Source organism: Centroberyx affinis, unplaced genomic scaffold (genome assembly GCF_046629955.1).
Source record: "Centroberyx affinis isolate AG114_WGS23_722 - 3 ecotype Tasmania unplaced genomic scaffold, CSIRO-AGI_Caff_v1 ptg000360l_1, whole genome shotgun sequence".
In the NCBI taxonomy this organism is placed as follows: Eukaryota; Metazoa; Chordata; class Actinopteri; order Beryciformes; family Berycidae; genus Centroberyx; species Centroberyx affinis.
In genome coordinates, this window is record NW_027279031.1 from 141,803 (window position 1) to 156,825 (window position 15,023).

General features: G+C 45.8%; 2 protein-coding genes across 5 annotated transcripts in view; one reads left to right on the top strand and one right to left on the bottom strand.

The window, feature by feature from the left end:
* dnaja3a (DnaJ heat shock protein family (Hsp40) member A3a) lies at window positions 1-5,989 on the bottom strand. 4 transcript variants are annotated; one of them, XM_071515589.1, is made up of 12 exons: window positions 5,782-5,988; window positions 4,938-5,080; window positions 4,744-4,827; window positions 4,038-4,244; window positions 3,674-3,826; window positions 3,425-3,572; window positions 3,224-3,288; window positions 2,798-2,926; window positions 2,532-2,647; window positions 1,619-1,716; window positions 1,298-1,436; window positions 1-953 (listed from the first exon to the last, which is right to left on the bottom strand). In XM_071515589.1, the coding sequence occupies exons 1-11, from the start codon at window positions 5,984-5,986 to the stop codon at window positions 1,312-1,314; spliced, it is 1,473 nt and encodes a 490-aa protein (XP_071371690.1). In that variant the 5' UTR covers window positions 5,987-5,988; the 3' UTR covers window positions 1-953; window positions 1,298-1,311. The 4 variants fall into 4 exon arrangements, with proteins under 4 accessions (XP_071371690.1, XP_071371693.1, XP_071371692.1 ...); XM_071515592.1 differs by having other exon boundaries at window positions 4,938-5,028; window positions 5,782-5,983; XM_071515591.1 differs by lacking the exon at window positions 1,298-1,436 and having other exon boundaries at window positions 4,938-5,074; window positions 5,782-5,989.
* A 437-nt stretch (window positions 5,990-6,426) lies between these two features.
* Window positions 6,427-15,023, top strand: part of LOC139641292 (coronin-7) — a 41,707-nt gene continuing 33,110 nt past the window's right edge. Inside the window, exons 1-6 of the mRNA XM_071515597.1 lie at window positions 6,427-6,541; window positions 8,946-9,042; window positions 9,311-9,391; window positions 9,719-9,789; window positions 11,487-11,673; window positions 12,885-12,961. Of these exons, the coding sequence (XP_071371698.1) occupies window positions 6,482-6,541; window positions 8,946-9,042; window positions 9,311-9,391; window positions 9,719-9,789; window positions 11,487-11,673; window positions 12,885-12,961 (573 nt within the window). The 5' untranslated portion in view covers window positions 6,427-6,481. The remainder of the gene's footprint in view (window positions 6,542-8,945; window positions 9,043-9,310; window positions 9,392-9,718; window positions 9,790-11,486; window positions 11,674-12,884; window positions 12,962-15,023) is intronic.

The following is a 15,023-nucleotide window of genomic DNA, read 5'->3' on the forward strand; positions in this document are numbered from 1 at the left end:
GACCATAGCTTTATTATAGATGTACAGTATATCTCTTCTACGTGACACATTGATACAATTTGCTGATCAACAACTGTCTATGTACAAATGTAATGATAATGCAGAACAGGGTTAACGTTAAGTCTGTGACTCTGAGTTACTTCTCTCTCTAAGTGAGAAGGGTTACAGAGGGGCAGAGCGGGCCCACGACTTCACAGCACAGGAAAGCCTGAGCCAAGCTTTAACTTGACACTATAGTCCTTGGTCAGTGACAGGAGACACATTGTCCACTGAAGACACTGCTCTACATTCTCCAACACTCACACTCAAAAGGTAAACTCATAGTCTGACAATGTTCAAGCTTTTAGGACTGAAAGTGTAAGATTGGAGAACTTCAAGCATTCATGAAAACACACGTCAAAATGAAGCATACAGAGAACAGATCAATAACATTTCTATGTTAGGATTGTTTCATTCAAAATAAAGCATTTGACTGTATCTGTAGTCTTTGTCAAAGGAATAATTTATTTCTGTGCACATGGATTCTGTTATCACTACCATGTTGGGCTTTTGGCATTGATTGACAGCAGAATAACACAACACGCACAGACTAATTTTATAAATGACAAGTCTTCGCTGCAAAATGTCAAAGGTGGGCGTTTGATGGACAGGCAATTCAAAGAATTGGTGCAAGTGGAACATCCTCTTGTGTGGATTCACTCAGGCAGAGGAACAGGGCAAGGACTCCTCAGTCTGTTATTCACTGCTAGTGAATATCTGCAGCACGGCTGGGTAGGTAAGTCTGTATTGATCAGTCCGGAACCCTTCTAGGCCTCAGCCAACTCCAATACACCTCAACCCTCTGTCTCCTGCTCTCTTTGTCTGTGCTCATGTGGCTGTCCTCTCTTTAGGGTGTCCTCCCTCTGCCCTCTGACCCTCTGATGGAGCATCTCAGTTCCCAGTAGATCTTTTACCTTGAAGAGGAAGAAGAACAAGAAAATGATTGAATTAGAGACCTGTTAAACTTAAATGTTGCAGAGCAGTCTAACATTACAGAACAGCTGAATAGAAATGCTGTGGATCAGATAAGGACAGGGAGTCGTGAGAGAACTGTTGTTGACAAAATCATCCCTGACCGGCTACACGTTCAACTGAACACAGGTGTGCGTGCATCCATATTTATGAGACAGCCACAAACCAGCTAATGAAACACTGTCAGAGGATAAAGAGTCACATGATACATCACATCTGTGTATCAAGAATAGAAATGTGAAGTGGGAGACACTCAGTAATTGTGATAAATTAACACTAGTCCTACCTGGTTTGTGGCTGTCAGGAGGAACTAAACAATTTTTTTAATTTGGAGAAGAAGCCCCCCTCCTGTTTCACGTCTCCTTCCTTCTCCTTTTCCTGCCTGCTTTGCCCTGCCTCAGACCGCTTACCACTGCTGCCCCCACCTGGACAGAGACCAACACTGCATCAGCCCAGTGCATGACTAAATACCAAACACGACTCTGCATGAGTAACACCCCAACTCAGTTAAATCGATTCTATAAACAAACAGGAATAAGGAGACATGTAGGTAAGGGAAGGAGGAAATAGGGAAGGGTTCTGAGTCAGCAAGTATTTGTCACCTTACCTGTGGTGGTGACGGTGACGCCGTTCACTGTCCCCTCTACCTCCGTCTCATCCTCAGCGTAGCTCATCAGCAGAGATCTCTGTCTGTCTGTCAGTGTCCTGCACAAGAAAACAAATTGTCATTTGAACATTATTTCCAAAATCAAATCTCTTGTGCCTCTTCTTCTAGAAAACTACAAATCTTTGTATTCCTGCATCAGTTAAAAGTCCCTCTCATGTCTCAAAATGCAGTAGCTAGGATTCTTACTGGAGCAAAAAATATGAGCTCAGTATCACCAAAACTTAAGTGTCGTTGCTTTGGTTACCTATTAGTTGCAGAACTGATTTCAAGAATATGCTGATTACTTTTAAAAAGGCACATATGGGCTACATCGTAGACTTCTTAACCCCCTATGAGCCAGATCTCAGCTCCTTGTGCAAGTCCTCATTAGCTGTTCCAAAGTCGAGATTGAAAGCAAGAGGTGTTAAGGCCTTCACCATCAGGGCTCATAGATTTTGAATGACCTATGTGAAGAGCTTAGGCCAGCTAAATCATCTTTTAAATCGCCCCTTAAAACTCACTATTACAGACTAAGAAACAAGTTACGCCCTACACCAAAATTAATCTTTTAGTTTGATGACACTGATTGATGTTGCACAAAGTCAAGAATAGGCCTAAATAACAGATCACTGATTAAGTCTATTCATGAACATCCTTATTAGTGACTGCACAATTTTAACACGTACAGGTCTACTTTAGACTACCACTTGTCACAACTGCCTCAATAAAGTAACTTGCACTAATCTGGTCACAGTTTATCACGCATTTTGTAACTGTTTTGAAAACTGCTATACAAGTTAAGATTATTAAAACCTAAAAGTACACATTAAAAACAGGTGGTTCAGGAGGACTGTGTTTGTCTGAGGTGTCTTACTTGGGCACTTTGATTCTGACGTGGACGTAGTGGTCTCCAAAGCCGTAGCCGCTGACGCGAGCGATTCCCTTCCCAGACAGACGGATCCTCTGGTCTGTCTGGATGCCTGCAGGGATCTGGGCCAAAAACACCAATCAGTTACAATACTGTCCATTTCTTATTGTATTATGTGTGTGCGTATTTGAAACGTTTCCTCATCAGTGGCTTAGTTCCTGAGAAATCGGCACCAATAACAAATATTGTATTTTGAATGTGTGTCTACTTACTGATAAGTTGAGTGTTTCGTAGAGGCCCTGCGCTTTGGCCGTGCCTCCCAGGATGGCCTGGGCCACAGAGATTAACAGGTCGGAGTGAACGTCTGCACCGTCCCTCCTGAACACGGGACTTTTCTGGACCTGGAGACCAAACCAGAACATACCACAACCAGTCACAAATCACAGAAGGTAGAAATAAAAACATACTGACAACAGCAAAACACTGCAGCTTGTCTTTTCCTTCATGCAACAAACTGCTGAACTGCGTTACTCCAAATGCAAAGAGCTCAGACAGCTCAATGCCTCTCACTTATTCACACACCCACACAAGGCAATCCCATTATAAAGTCTGTGGAGGTTCCTGCAAAGCTTATTTCAGTCCAGCTTGGGTTTACTGTGAGCTCAGCAGCAACGCTTGGAGGCGACGCTGACACTCACCCGGAACGTGATGAAGACCTCTTTCTTGCCAACAGGCATTCTGACCGTCTGACCGTCCTCCACTCCTACAACACGGACAAACCACAGTGAGCTGATGTGCACAATCTACATTACAATGAACTGTATTTCAGTAACCATGACAAAACTGTACGTATTCACGTAAACATTTGTGAGTGAAACAGACAGTTAAGTGCGACTGACCGGCAGGCACCGGCACCATCACAGTCTTCCTCTGCTTGGTCTGTCCCGACCCATGGCAGGTGTGACAGGGGGTGGAGATGACGGTACCTTTGCCACCACAGCGACGACATGTGGAGCGCATCACAAATGGGCCTGTATTCACCGTCTCCTACAGACGAAACAGAGACGTGTATTTAGCAATACCAAACAAAAAACATATACACCTTTGGCATTTTAAGGAAGAAAAGCAGGGTGTACGAGGAGTCTCACCATGCCTGAGCCATTGCAGTAGTGGCAGTGCTGGACCTTGGTGCCGGGCTCGTAGCCCTTGCCGTCACAGCGCTGGCAGCTTGCCTCTAGATTAAGGGACATCTCTTTGTTGACTCCCTTTGCTGCCTGAGTGAATGTCAGCTCCATGATGTACTGTGCCGAAAGAGGGAGACAGAGGTTAAATACTTAAGTCTGATGAAAAAACACCAATGGAAATGACCAAAGGCGTCATGGTGGACTCCATTACATTTGTTATATTATTTATGTAAACAAGACCAGATGAGCTTTTCAATAGCAAACCTTATTCATTCTCAAAGGCACCTCCAAGTCTATAGCAGGCAATTCACTGACATATCCCACTAACCTCCTGCGGCTGATCAAATATGGCGCTGAAGTCTCCAAAGCCACGGGCTCCGGAGAATTCCCCGAAGATCTTGCGGAAGAGCTCCTCTGGGTCCACGTTGCTGGTCTGTCCGCTCCAGTACTGCTGCCCTCCACCGGCCTGGCCAGCGTCAAACCCTGTAGAGCCATATGTATCATACTGCTTCCTCTTCACCTCATCGCTCAGGACCTGGGGGGGGGGGCACAGAAAGAGGATAAAGAGGTTTTGTTCACTCGTCATTCTAAGGAGATGGTTTGAACTGGAAGCGACAGCCAGTAATATAATTTTTTGGCAGGTGAAAGGCCAGAGAATGAAAAGTTCCTCTGACATATTGACTGGAAACAATGGAAATAGACTACAGCTGTTAGGTATTTAGGCTATATGCTAGATAAATCATACAACACATCATCTATCAGTTGTAGAAAACAAAAACAGCATTTAAAAGCCAGCTGTCAGATGGGGATTGAAACACATGGTCTTCTTGACTAGCAAAATTATGAATGGATGACTGGATGAAGGGGGACATGCTGTGTTACCCCTTTTTTTCTCTCATCAATCTGTCCACTGTTTCTGTCATTATGCTGCGAGAATGGAGTAATAGCCGGTGCATCCCTTAAAGGAAACACTAATGCAGAAATTATACAGTGAAGGTATAAAAAGGAAGCTTGAAAAATGACTGGGACCAAACCTCATAAGCCTCAGCCAGCTGAGCAAATTTCTCCTTGGCCTGTGGGTCGTCTTTGTTGGTGTCAGGGTGGTACTTTTTGGCCATCTGAGGGATGACAACAAACACAAACATGCTGTCATTGGCCAGCTGAGGACCAACACAAAACACCAGCACAAAGAATGATCAAACAGAGTGTGTGGCAGGAAGGAACAGACCTGATAGTAGGCTTTCTTGATCTCTTTCTGGGTTGCGGAGCGGGGAACCCCCAGGATCTGGTAGAAGTCCTGCTTGTTGCTGGCAGGGGCACTTGTGTGAAAGGACAGTGTGCAGATAGCATAGGGTGATTTGACACCTGGAACTAAAGGGTGAGTGAATACATTAAAACCTGCAGATGGCTGCATTGCTGCACATTTTAAATTGGGCTATAGCTGGCAAGCTAACAACATGTCAATTATATTCGCACCCTTTGTGTCACAGCTGACTTAACAGTTTTGCCACGTCCATTGAGCGCAGAAACAGCTAAACTGCCTAGTGATAGTTTCCCAGGTTTCAACTGTCAGCAGGCTTGTTGAATTAACTTGCTAGCTATCGACACAATACAAGTGACAAAAGTGGGCGACATGTCTTCATAAAAACAGTTAGAGCAAAGCAAGCTGGCATCCCACCTAGTCTACACAAAGATTAGAGAATCAGGTATGTTTGCAAAGCTGTAGATAGTTTACTAACATGTTAAATATCAGAGATAGCAATCGAAGTTGTTAACAAAAAACACGCCATTACCCAACACGCACATTTAACTTAATGACGCAACTTAATGTAGCAAACCGAGGCCAGCAAAACTGATTGCATCACATTTCATCATCAAAATCAAAATGTGCGTAATTAATGAAGGCCGTGTTACAAACTAACGTTGTCCTGAATGCACGGCTGAGCTGTTATCATACTAACATTGTCAAACACTGCGTGGCATGATGGACTAATATGAGTGAGGAAGAATGCTAGCTTGATCTCGTTAGCCTAGCCTAGCATAGGCCGTCACACACTGAGTGCACCGCTCACCTGACAACCCTCTCAATGTCAAGGCATTCCCCGTCCCCCCGCACACTGTGTTCCCTCCCGGCCATGGTTTTCGCACTCCCAGGGTAGAGACAGTGCGGACCCCTCCGTGGGACGCGCAGACAAGAGCACCGCAAGCGCGGCGATGTCCAGAGGACACGGCAACTGTAATCCAGCGTGGGGAACAGCGGGCCACCGAGGACGCCATCATGCCTCCACTGTAGCCGCCGCTCTGTACGCACTGCGCATGTCCGCTACGAAAGGGGCGTCACCGAGAGCATCAAGATTTTCTTGTTTCAAGATGGCAACAATGCTCTTTCCAGGGCTTTGAGTTGCAAAGAATCCTGTTAAATCTTGCCATTGTCTTTTATACACCATATGAGTAGTTTCATCTGTGTATATCAAAGCCACTGTTAAAAAACAACTGATAAAACATTATCTGTTTCACTGTACACAAGTGAGTTTTTACAACGGATACGCATGTTTTATTACCCGGGGTAGCACGTGACAGAGCAGGGTTTCTCCTGTGTGCATTAGGAACTGTCCAAAGGAAAACCCCACACTCCCGGCGAACCCAGGGAAACAAACCGAGCGGACACCGTGCGCCCAGCGTGAGAGCTGTCAGCTGTCGGAGCAGCCCGCTGAGACCAACCAGCTCGACAGAGACACCCGGAAGGCACGAAAGTGAATTGGAGAGGGCAGCATGAATCGTTTTAAGACCTCGAAATTCAAAAATACCACCCCGAAAATTGCCAAGAAAGATGTGAGTAGCTAATGAGCGTCTGAGTACAGTCAAATCTACCTAGCTAACATTAGCACTGGTTATTAGCTGTGGTGTAAGAGTGGTGTTTTGGGGAACGTCTGCAAAGGATATCGAACTTCCTGCATCTGAAAGGCTGCCGCTGCCTTGCATTCAGAGAGTTAGACGAACATCTGAAACGACTTACTAATATCCACACAGAAACTACTAGGCTACTACTACTACTACGACCCATGTGGCTGCATAGAGCAGCTAGCCTACGTCGGATGTTGCAGAGACGCCCATCACCATTGTCATTATAACTGAGTTGTCACATTGTTTTGAATAATTATGTGACATGTTACTCTTGATCGCACGTTTGGAGCTACAGCGGTGGATCTGCACAGATTTGAAATGCTAGCGAAGGAAAAATACAAAGATTTGAAAGGCAAATGAGATGAGTGATATCATTACAATATCCACAGCCTCACTTCCAGTGATAGCTGTCCTTCACACGGACTGTGAATAAGGACGGTATCGGGCGAGAGTGGCTTGCATACCGCAAATCTGCCTTTCTTGTCGTCCTAGGGACCCATTTGAATTAAGGTGCAACCCCTGCAGCCCTCCTCACTCCTCACTGATGTGCATTATGTAATACCCTACCTTGTTTTTACTTGGGTAGTAAAATGCCTGGCATGTAAAGGTGGTTGATCTGGGTTGGAGTGATCCCTGCAATCTGCACAGAGTCTAAGACAGTAGATGGTGCTTACTGTTGTGAAAGCTGAACCAGCCCTTTTACACAACAAACACACATATATAGATCGTTTTGTCTGTTGCAGTCAGTTTTTTTCTAGTCATGTGACAAGTGCTGTCATGTCAAACATTGACAAGAGAGAGAAGATAGAGCCAGACAGGGAGTGCAGTGGCAAGGGATACAGAGAAAGGAAGCTGACGGGGATACAGACACATAGAAATGAGTTGGAGGTTTTCCCCTCAAGTGATGCAAAACACCTTGAGTTTTCCTCCTGAAGTCATATGGTTAGCCTACTTGAGCCCAGACAAGTCCAGGGCCGGGTTGCACACAGCGAGGACAGTCACAGGACTAGTCTGCGGATTAGTTTCGTCAGCTCTCCTCTCGCTGTAGCCCTCTCTGTGACCCTTACTGAAGTGTCCCATGGTCACACGCACACACACACACACACACACACCGGTACCAAGTGCTGAGAGTGCAGGTATTATGCTGCGGAAAGCAACACCTCATCACGAAGCAGGACGGATACACAGCAGAAGGTGTTTGGCCTGATTGTTTTATCCAATCCTGAGAAAACTGGGCTACATGCTTATTACATTGTGATAGACTGCAATAGGATATACCTCTATTAATTAGTACAGCCGACTGTGTGGCACCGCTTTCTGCCCAAATCACAAAGCTCTCCTCTCTTGTCGAGAAATCTAGGTTAGGATTGTTATTTATGGGGTGTTCCTTCCCACTGAAGCCGGTCCCACACTGTGGGGGCGTGAGCGTCTGTCACAGCAGCATTACTTTGCCAGTTATTTTCTCCTCGTCTTTACACACACACACACACAAACACACACACACAATGTATAATCCTGTTAAAATAGATGCACACTCTTACAAGGTTCTTTTCTATGCATGACTGCATATACAGAGCAGTAATATGTGTTTCCTCAGCAAAGCTAGCTGCTCTGTTTGCCTGCCATGTTCTGTCTCGGCTGTTAAGTGCCCTCTGCCTCTGTCCAGTGTGTGTGTGTGTGTGTGTGTGTGTATGAGTGTGTAGGCCAAGTGTCTGTCATGGTGAGTCTCTTAACAGTTTTCTGTGTAGCAGCGGTAGTCGTTGGAGCATGATGTACGGACACTCTGCCCTCTTGCCACTCCTCCCTTGTTAATGTTATGAAAGAGAGATTTTAAGAGTGCACTGCTGTGCAATGCAGGGAGCCCCTTCCACTTCCTCAACATTGTGCTGATTCAAGAGGCACTTGTGTGTGTGTGTGTGTGTGTGTGTCTGTCTGCTCTCAGCTAGATCCTTCCTGTTTATTACGATGTTCACATTCTTTTTTTTTCTAATTGTGACAGCAGCTTGGGTGTACAAATACTCTAGGATTTGTGTGTGCTGCTTTATAGTAAGAGGTTTTTCTATATGATGCTTTAGCACAGTGGGCTATGTTTGTGTTTGAGGCTGTGCTCTTGTGTCGACATGTCAAGTGAACGCTTAGGATTCCAGTCATTTGTAGAGTTCCTCCATGTTCAGCCTTACAGAGAACAGATGAACCACTTGAATGATTTCCCCTATTCCCCTCTGTTATGCAATCTGATCCCCATTTCCAGAATGCTCCGACTCTGCATTAGCGTGACTTGTTTCATCCTCTTTGATCCCTTACCCCTCACTGTCCATGTCTGTAAATGCAGGGCTGGATCAGCAATGTCCGTGCCGGCTCCTTCTCATGCCAGGGGAACCACATCAAAGCGAGCTCCAAGCTGGTGGCATTCAACACCGAACAGGCTGGTAAGGCTGTGGTCGACATTACGGTTTACGCCCTGCAGACGACAATCCTCTGTGTACGGTTGCAACTCTGATATGTTTGTGTTTTACCAAGCGTGTGTCAGAGAGCAACTCTCATATCTCCACGTGAGATCAGTTCGACGTCCAGAGGCAGAAGATTAAGTCAAAGTCAAGTCAAGTTTGTTTATGAAGTGCTTTACGGAAAACAAAGGACACGTATGATTGTTGACATTGTGTGTGTGTGTGTGTGTATGTTTTCTTCTGTCTCCAGGTGGAGGTATGCTGGGCCTGTCCTCGGTCAAACCTGGTTCAGATGGCAAATGGACAGTCACCCAGATTCCCTGCCATGCTGGTAGCATCCCTTTACCTTTTTCTTCAACACTTGATTGTGTCACAGCCCTCTTCTGTCTTTCTCTGCACCTCCACTCTCTCTCTCTCTCTCTCTCTCTCTCTCTCTCTCTCTCTTTCTCTGTCTTTTTCTGTCTCTCTCTCTCTCTGCCTGATAACTGCCTTCATTCCAGTCCACAAGCACACTGTCCTCTCTTTAAAACTGTTATTCTACCAACAGACCGATCACATGAGAAATACAAATGCTTTTGCTCAGAAATTAAACAAAGACAGACGCCTCAGACCCAAAATCGGCTTTGCTTTTGTCCTTGTCCCCGCTTCTCTCTCTCAGATGTGGTGACGGATCTGGACTTCTCTCCTTTTGATGATAATCTCCTGGCAACATGCTCCGCAGATGAAACGGTGAGGTCTCAGATTCCTTCATTCCTTCCTTCCTTCCTCCCTCCCTCCCTTCCTTCCTTCCTTCCTTCCATACTTACACCTAAGACCATTTTCTATCCTCTCTAGCTCCTCTGCTTTGTTGTTGATGGCAGGACTTTGAATATGATATGAACTGCGTTTGTGTTTGTTATTGAAACCCTTTGAAGGCTCCCTCCCGTCAGCACATTATCCTCAGCCACAGGTGCCGTGGCTTACTGGAATCTGCTGAGTGTGGGTCTGCATCTTCAGACTCAGCAGCAGGGTTTACCTCAGGGACCTGTGTAAACACACACATCTATAGCCACACACACACACACACACACACACACACACACACACACCAGAGTGGTCTGCAGTGCCCCATCTGCAGAGCAGTTATTTGACTGATCATTCCTCTTATCTTTTGCCAGCAGGGCATATTGTTTCAGCAACCTGGTAGTGCTGAGCAAGTTAAGAGAGAGTGAATGAGTGAATGCACATGCACAAGCTGCATGCATGTGCGTGTGCATATATACATTCACAGACACACCACTCATGAGAATGGGTTTTTTACTGACTTTCAGTAAATTGACGCTCATTTTCACACACACTTTCATTTTTTCTGCAGTCAGAAATCTAAGCCCAGTTGGAAAAGCACAAATTATTCAAATGACATACCATGCCATTTAGCCAGAACTTCTAAAGGAGTCCATCACAACTTCCAATGAAGCACCTCATCTGTGGGTGTGATGCTGAATATCCACCTGCTAGAATGAGCCTCCATCTGGATGGGCAGATGTCCACAGCAGCTCCAACAGAATTGACCATAGTCAGCTGGGTCTGTCATACAAGTCAGTCTTGTCTGGTGTGGCTTTAAACACAGCTGTCTGAGTTTATTCATAAGCATTACATTCAATGTTTAAATGAACAGGAATCCACTGAGGTGTGAGGATTTTTACCAGGCATGCTCATGGAAGGTCCTAGTCATGGTATGAAAGTTGACATCAAGCTGAAATCACTTCTTTTTCTTGTGACATTACCAAGGCAACTTTCGGCATGTCAAGGCCAGGGCCAACTCAAAATACTTATAACATGGGATAAAAACGCTGCTAATTTATCTGACAATAAAATCTCTGTAGACAACAAGATACACAAGAAGCACAGAAAAGTTGTGTGAGGAAAAGTGAGTTGCAAGTACCCTAAGACTTATTTAGCTATGTTAGGCCCTGTGCTGGAAAACAGGCTGATGATGAAACCTGTTGTAACGAACAGTTGTGATTTGGTGCAGATTAGAGATGTAAGTCTTCATCTGGGTAGAGAGCAGAGAGAGAGACATTAAGCCAGAGTCAGTGCAGGAGGCAGTTAATGGCTAGCGGGTCGATGGGAAAAGAGGCTTGGACATTGTCTGCCTTCTGCTCACAGTAGGTAACAGAATCCTTGGCAGAAAGAGAGAAGGGAGGAGTAGGTGGAGGGGGGGTGAGGAAAGAGGAGAGGATAGAGAACAGTTTCTGGGTGTTAGAAGCAGGGGATTGGGTTTTCGAGTGGTGAAAGGGCCAATTTAGTAGCAGAAATGGATGTAGAGAAGGAGTAGTGAGAAGAGAGTGACAGTGGAGGAGGTCGATCAGTGAGCCAGTTTTATATCGTAGCCTAATTTGTCCCTGCCGTCCACCATATTCATCTCTCTAACTCTATGTGTACAGATGAAGCTGTGGCGTGTGTGTGATCCAGAGCTGGAGCAGCCCAGCGGGGCGGAGCTGACCCTGTGTCCGGGTCAAGGCAGGCTAGAGCTGGTCCTGTTCCACCCGACATCCTCTGGCTTGCTGGCTCTAGCCTCCAGCAAGTCCCCCCTGCTTTGGGACACCAGCCGCAAGGACACACCGCTAGCAGGTAGCCACTGGCAACATAATGGGGGAGCTGTACACACACACATGCATATGTATGGATGTGCGTACAGTGTAAATACACACACACACAAAATCTTCTTTGTCTTTTTGCATCCATGGATTGATTAATTTGTTTTACATCATGCACTGTGTCTGTAACGTTTAACACTCCAGTCTCTGTCAACCAGTCAGCTTTTCAGTTTTTGTTATGCCTTGTTTTGTTTCTATGTGTAACATTTATACTTGGAATGGAGTGAACTGGTTGGTTTGGTTAGGCTTTTTTTCGTTGGGGACTGTCTCACTGACACTGCCTACGTTTTACAGCCCTGTGGCTCTGTCTAAGTGCTGGAGCAGCAGAGGTAAAGTTTTGGTTCACAGTCCTGGTCCCAGTCTCCCTGGACTGGCCTCAGGATACAGTCACTATCCTCTGGCCTCACCCCCCACCCCCCACCACAGACACACACACACACCTTGCCCCCCCTCCCACCATGACAGCTGGCCTGGCTGCTGCTCACTGCTGACCCCACTCCCCATGAGCTGTACCCCCACACTGCCTTCCATTACTCTCATTCCTCATTCCTACTTGATCCCAGTTTTTCGTTTATGTGGTTGAGGGGCAAGACTTGAAAGAAAGTCTATGTTTGAATGAGTGTGTGTGTGGATTCTTGTTTGTCCTTTACTGTTTGGTTCATTTCAAATCATTCTGTGTGTAACTGCCTTAACAAGTGCACTCCTCATCTCCTATCACCTGTTTGGTGTCACAGTAAAACTGTACAATCCACACAAGCTGTGCTGTGCTCATTTATGACACTGTAACCTCCATCATACGAGTCACATTGATAACTTCTGTCATATGCCTCAACTATAAGGACATATGATCAGTTCTGGTGTATTTGACCCCTGCTTTGTTGTATTATTGTCTGTTTTTTCATGCTTTGTTTCCTTGTGCTCCATCATGGCTTCACCTCTCTCCGGCATTTTTTATTGATCATGCAGTGACCTCTCAGACATTAGATGCCTGTGTTTTCTGTCTTGTCCATAGTTGCGCTCTCATTCTGTGCTCTGCATCTGTCTCATCTTTGGAATTGTGATTTGTCACTTTCTTTGGCGTCATCTTTCCTCTTCTGTGCTTCTTTGATGTCCCTGTCTAACATGAGTACTGCGTCTCCAGTCCTCTCCTCCTCTCACCTGTCTGTATGATGTGTGTGTCTGCAGTTCTGGAGCAGCACAGCGACCAGCTGCAGAGTCTGAGCTGGAAGCAGGACGGTTCCCTGCTGGCTTCCTCCTGCAAGGTGAGTGGGGACACTTACACCGCATCCACATGCATTTTAATGACCAGCAGGGCTTCACCTTACGTTTTCTGAGCATCCAAAATTAAAGGTTTTCATTTTGGGGGAGAAACATCTTACCTAGTTGGACATTTTGATAGGGAGTGTAACTTGATGTGTGGAAATGGTATTTTATTCCAAGAACAAGCTCTATCTGGTTGAGGTTCAATTATTGTAGTTGCGGTGTCTGACCACTAGATGTGGCCAATGGCTCACATTCAATACAGTGTGCTTTACACTGGAGACCACTGGCCCTCAAATCTGTGTGGGTCATTTCATGTTTATGTGGGGATTGTTCCATCAGCATGTCAACAGGGGTGACTCTCATAAACAAGGGTGGGGATCACACTCTGGATAACAGGAATTAGTGAACAGTTCTGGGAAATGCGTTCTCCTCGGGGGGAAAAAGGGATAAACTTGGAAACGCTGTGACGTAAAACACCTAATAACCAGTTAGTCTTAATAGGGTAATGGTGACGACAAAGCATATTAAAGAAATGTTCAGTAGCATGAGTAGACTTGGCCGCTGACTTGCTGGTGGAGTGCCTGTGGAGTTTTTCCCAGTCAGAATGGAAACTGGAGTAACTTGTTAATTAGGGCACTAACGAGGGCACATACCTGCGTGTGAAGGATGCATCCATCAGGGCTTTTGGTTTGTCTTGACCCCCCCTGACCCATGACCCCTATCCCCTATCCCCAGTACACCTTCCCATATTCCCCATTGCCCCCTCCCCTTCCCCTTCATCAGGAGTCTACCTCCATTACTCCCCTGACAACTTACAGTAGTTATGGCCAAATTGGAAGGGAACAAAGAGAACTGTACAAGGGGAACTCGCACCTCACCTTGAGCAAAGCCTAGGAGCGACTGATTTTATTGCCCAAGAGAGGGAGCCTGATCTGGTTTTTTAGGCATCCATGTGGCCCCATCTCCTCCCTGTCATCAGGAAATAATCACAGAGCTTGAAGGGCTTTCCATTAGGTTGTTAATATTTTGGGTAGGAGGTGGAAGGAGGGAGGCGGTATGGGTTTATGAGTAGGGGGCAGAGAAAGAATAGATTTATGAGTTGAAGTGAAATTGTTTCATGAATAGCTTTAGTTTATTAGGAGAGCTAGGGGCTTTTTCATCAGTGGAGGTTAACATAATCCATTATTGCACAGTTTCTGCACTCAACGTTACCTCATTTGCATCGAGAGAGAGAGAGAGACTAATTGGTTTGACAGTGAGGCAGAAGCCTCTGGTGTATAATTTAGGCAAAGCACAACAAGCTTACTTGTGCTTGAGACAGAACAAACTTTTACATAGAGATCTGCCATATGTGTGTATTTAGCAGGTATGATTGTCAGTTGAATACCCTTTTTTGTATTTGCACTGACAAGAAACAAATTACCCCAACCATCACAGCTCATATCCAAATCGCGACATTTACCTTGACAGGATAATTGTCCTCACCAGAGCTACCATCAGCCTCAGCGTAGCCTGAAAGAACAAGGCAACAGAAAAGAAAGAGAGGGAGAAATGTGAGCCAAGATCAGAGCCAGGGGCCTCCAAGGTTCTTGCCCTGTTGGGCTCTGGTGTCATTTAACCCAAAAGGCCCCTTCAATCTCTCCAATCCAGCTTATTAAAGCAAATAGGGCCTGCCAACATGTGGGTCCAATCCCCTGGCCCTCCCATAGTGTAAACATTGGGGCACAGGGCCGGGGTGGGGGAAGATGAAGGGGAGACCACCACCCCAAAGAGCCGGACTCATGACAGGCCTCGTTTGGACCTGGAGAGATGTATATTTATGACACACTCGCAGAGAGAGAGAGGGAGAAAGGCGCCATTCAGTTTAGGGAAGGGAAATCCACAGGTAGTGAGAGCAGTGCGGGAGGAAAGACTGTGTTTATATGAGTGATGTACAGGAGAGGGAGGTGCACTGTTTACAAAATGAGGTGTCGTAGGATTTATTGGTCCTTTGGTCCACCTTGAAAGTTGAAAGTGTAGCTTTGTCACATTATAGCTAAACTCAATACCATATTTCTCATG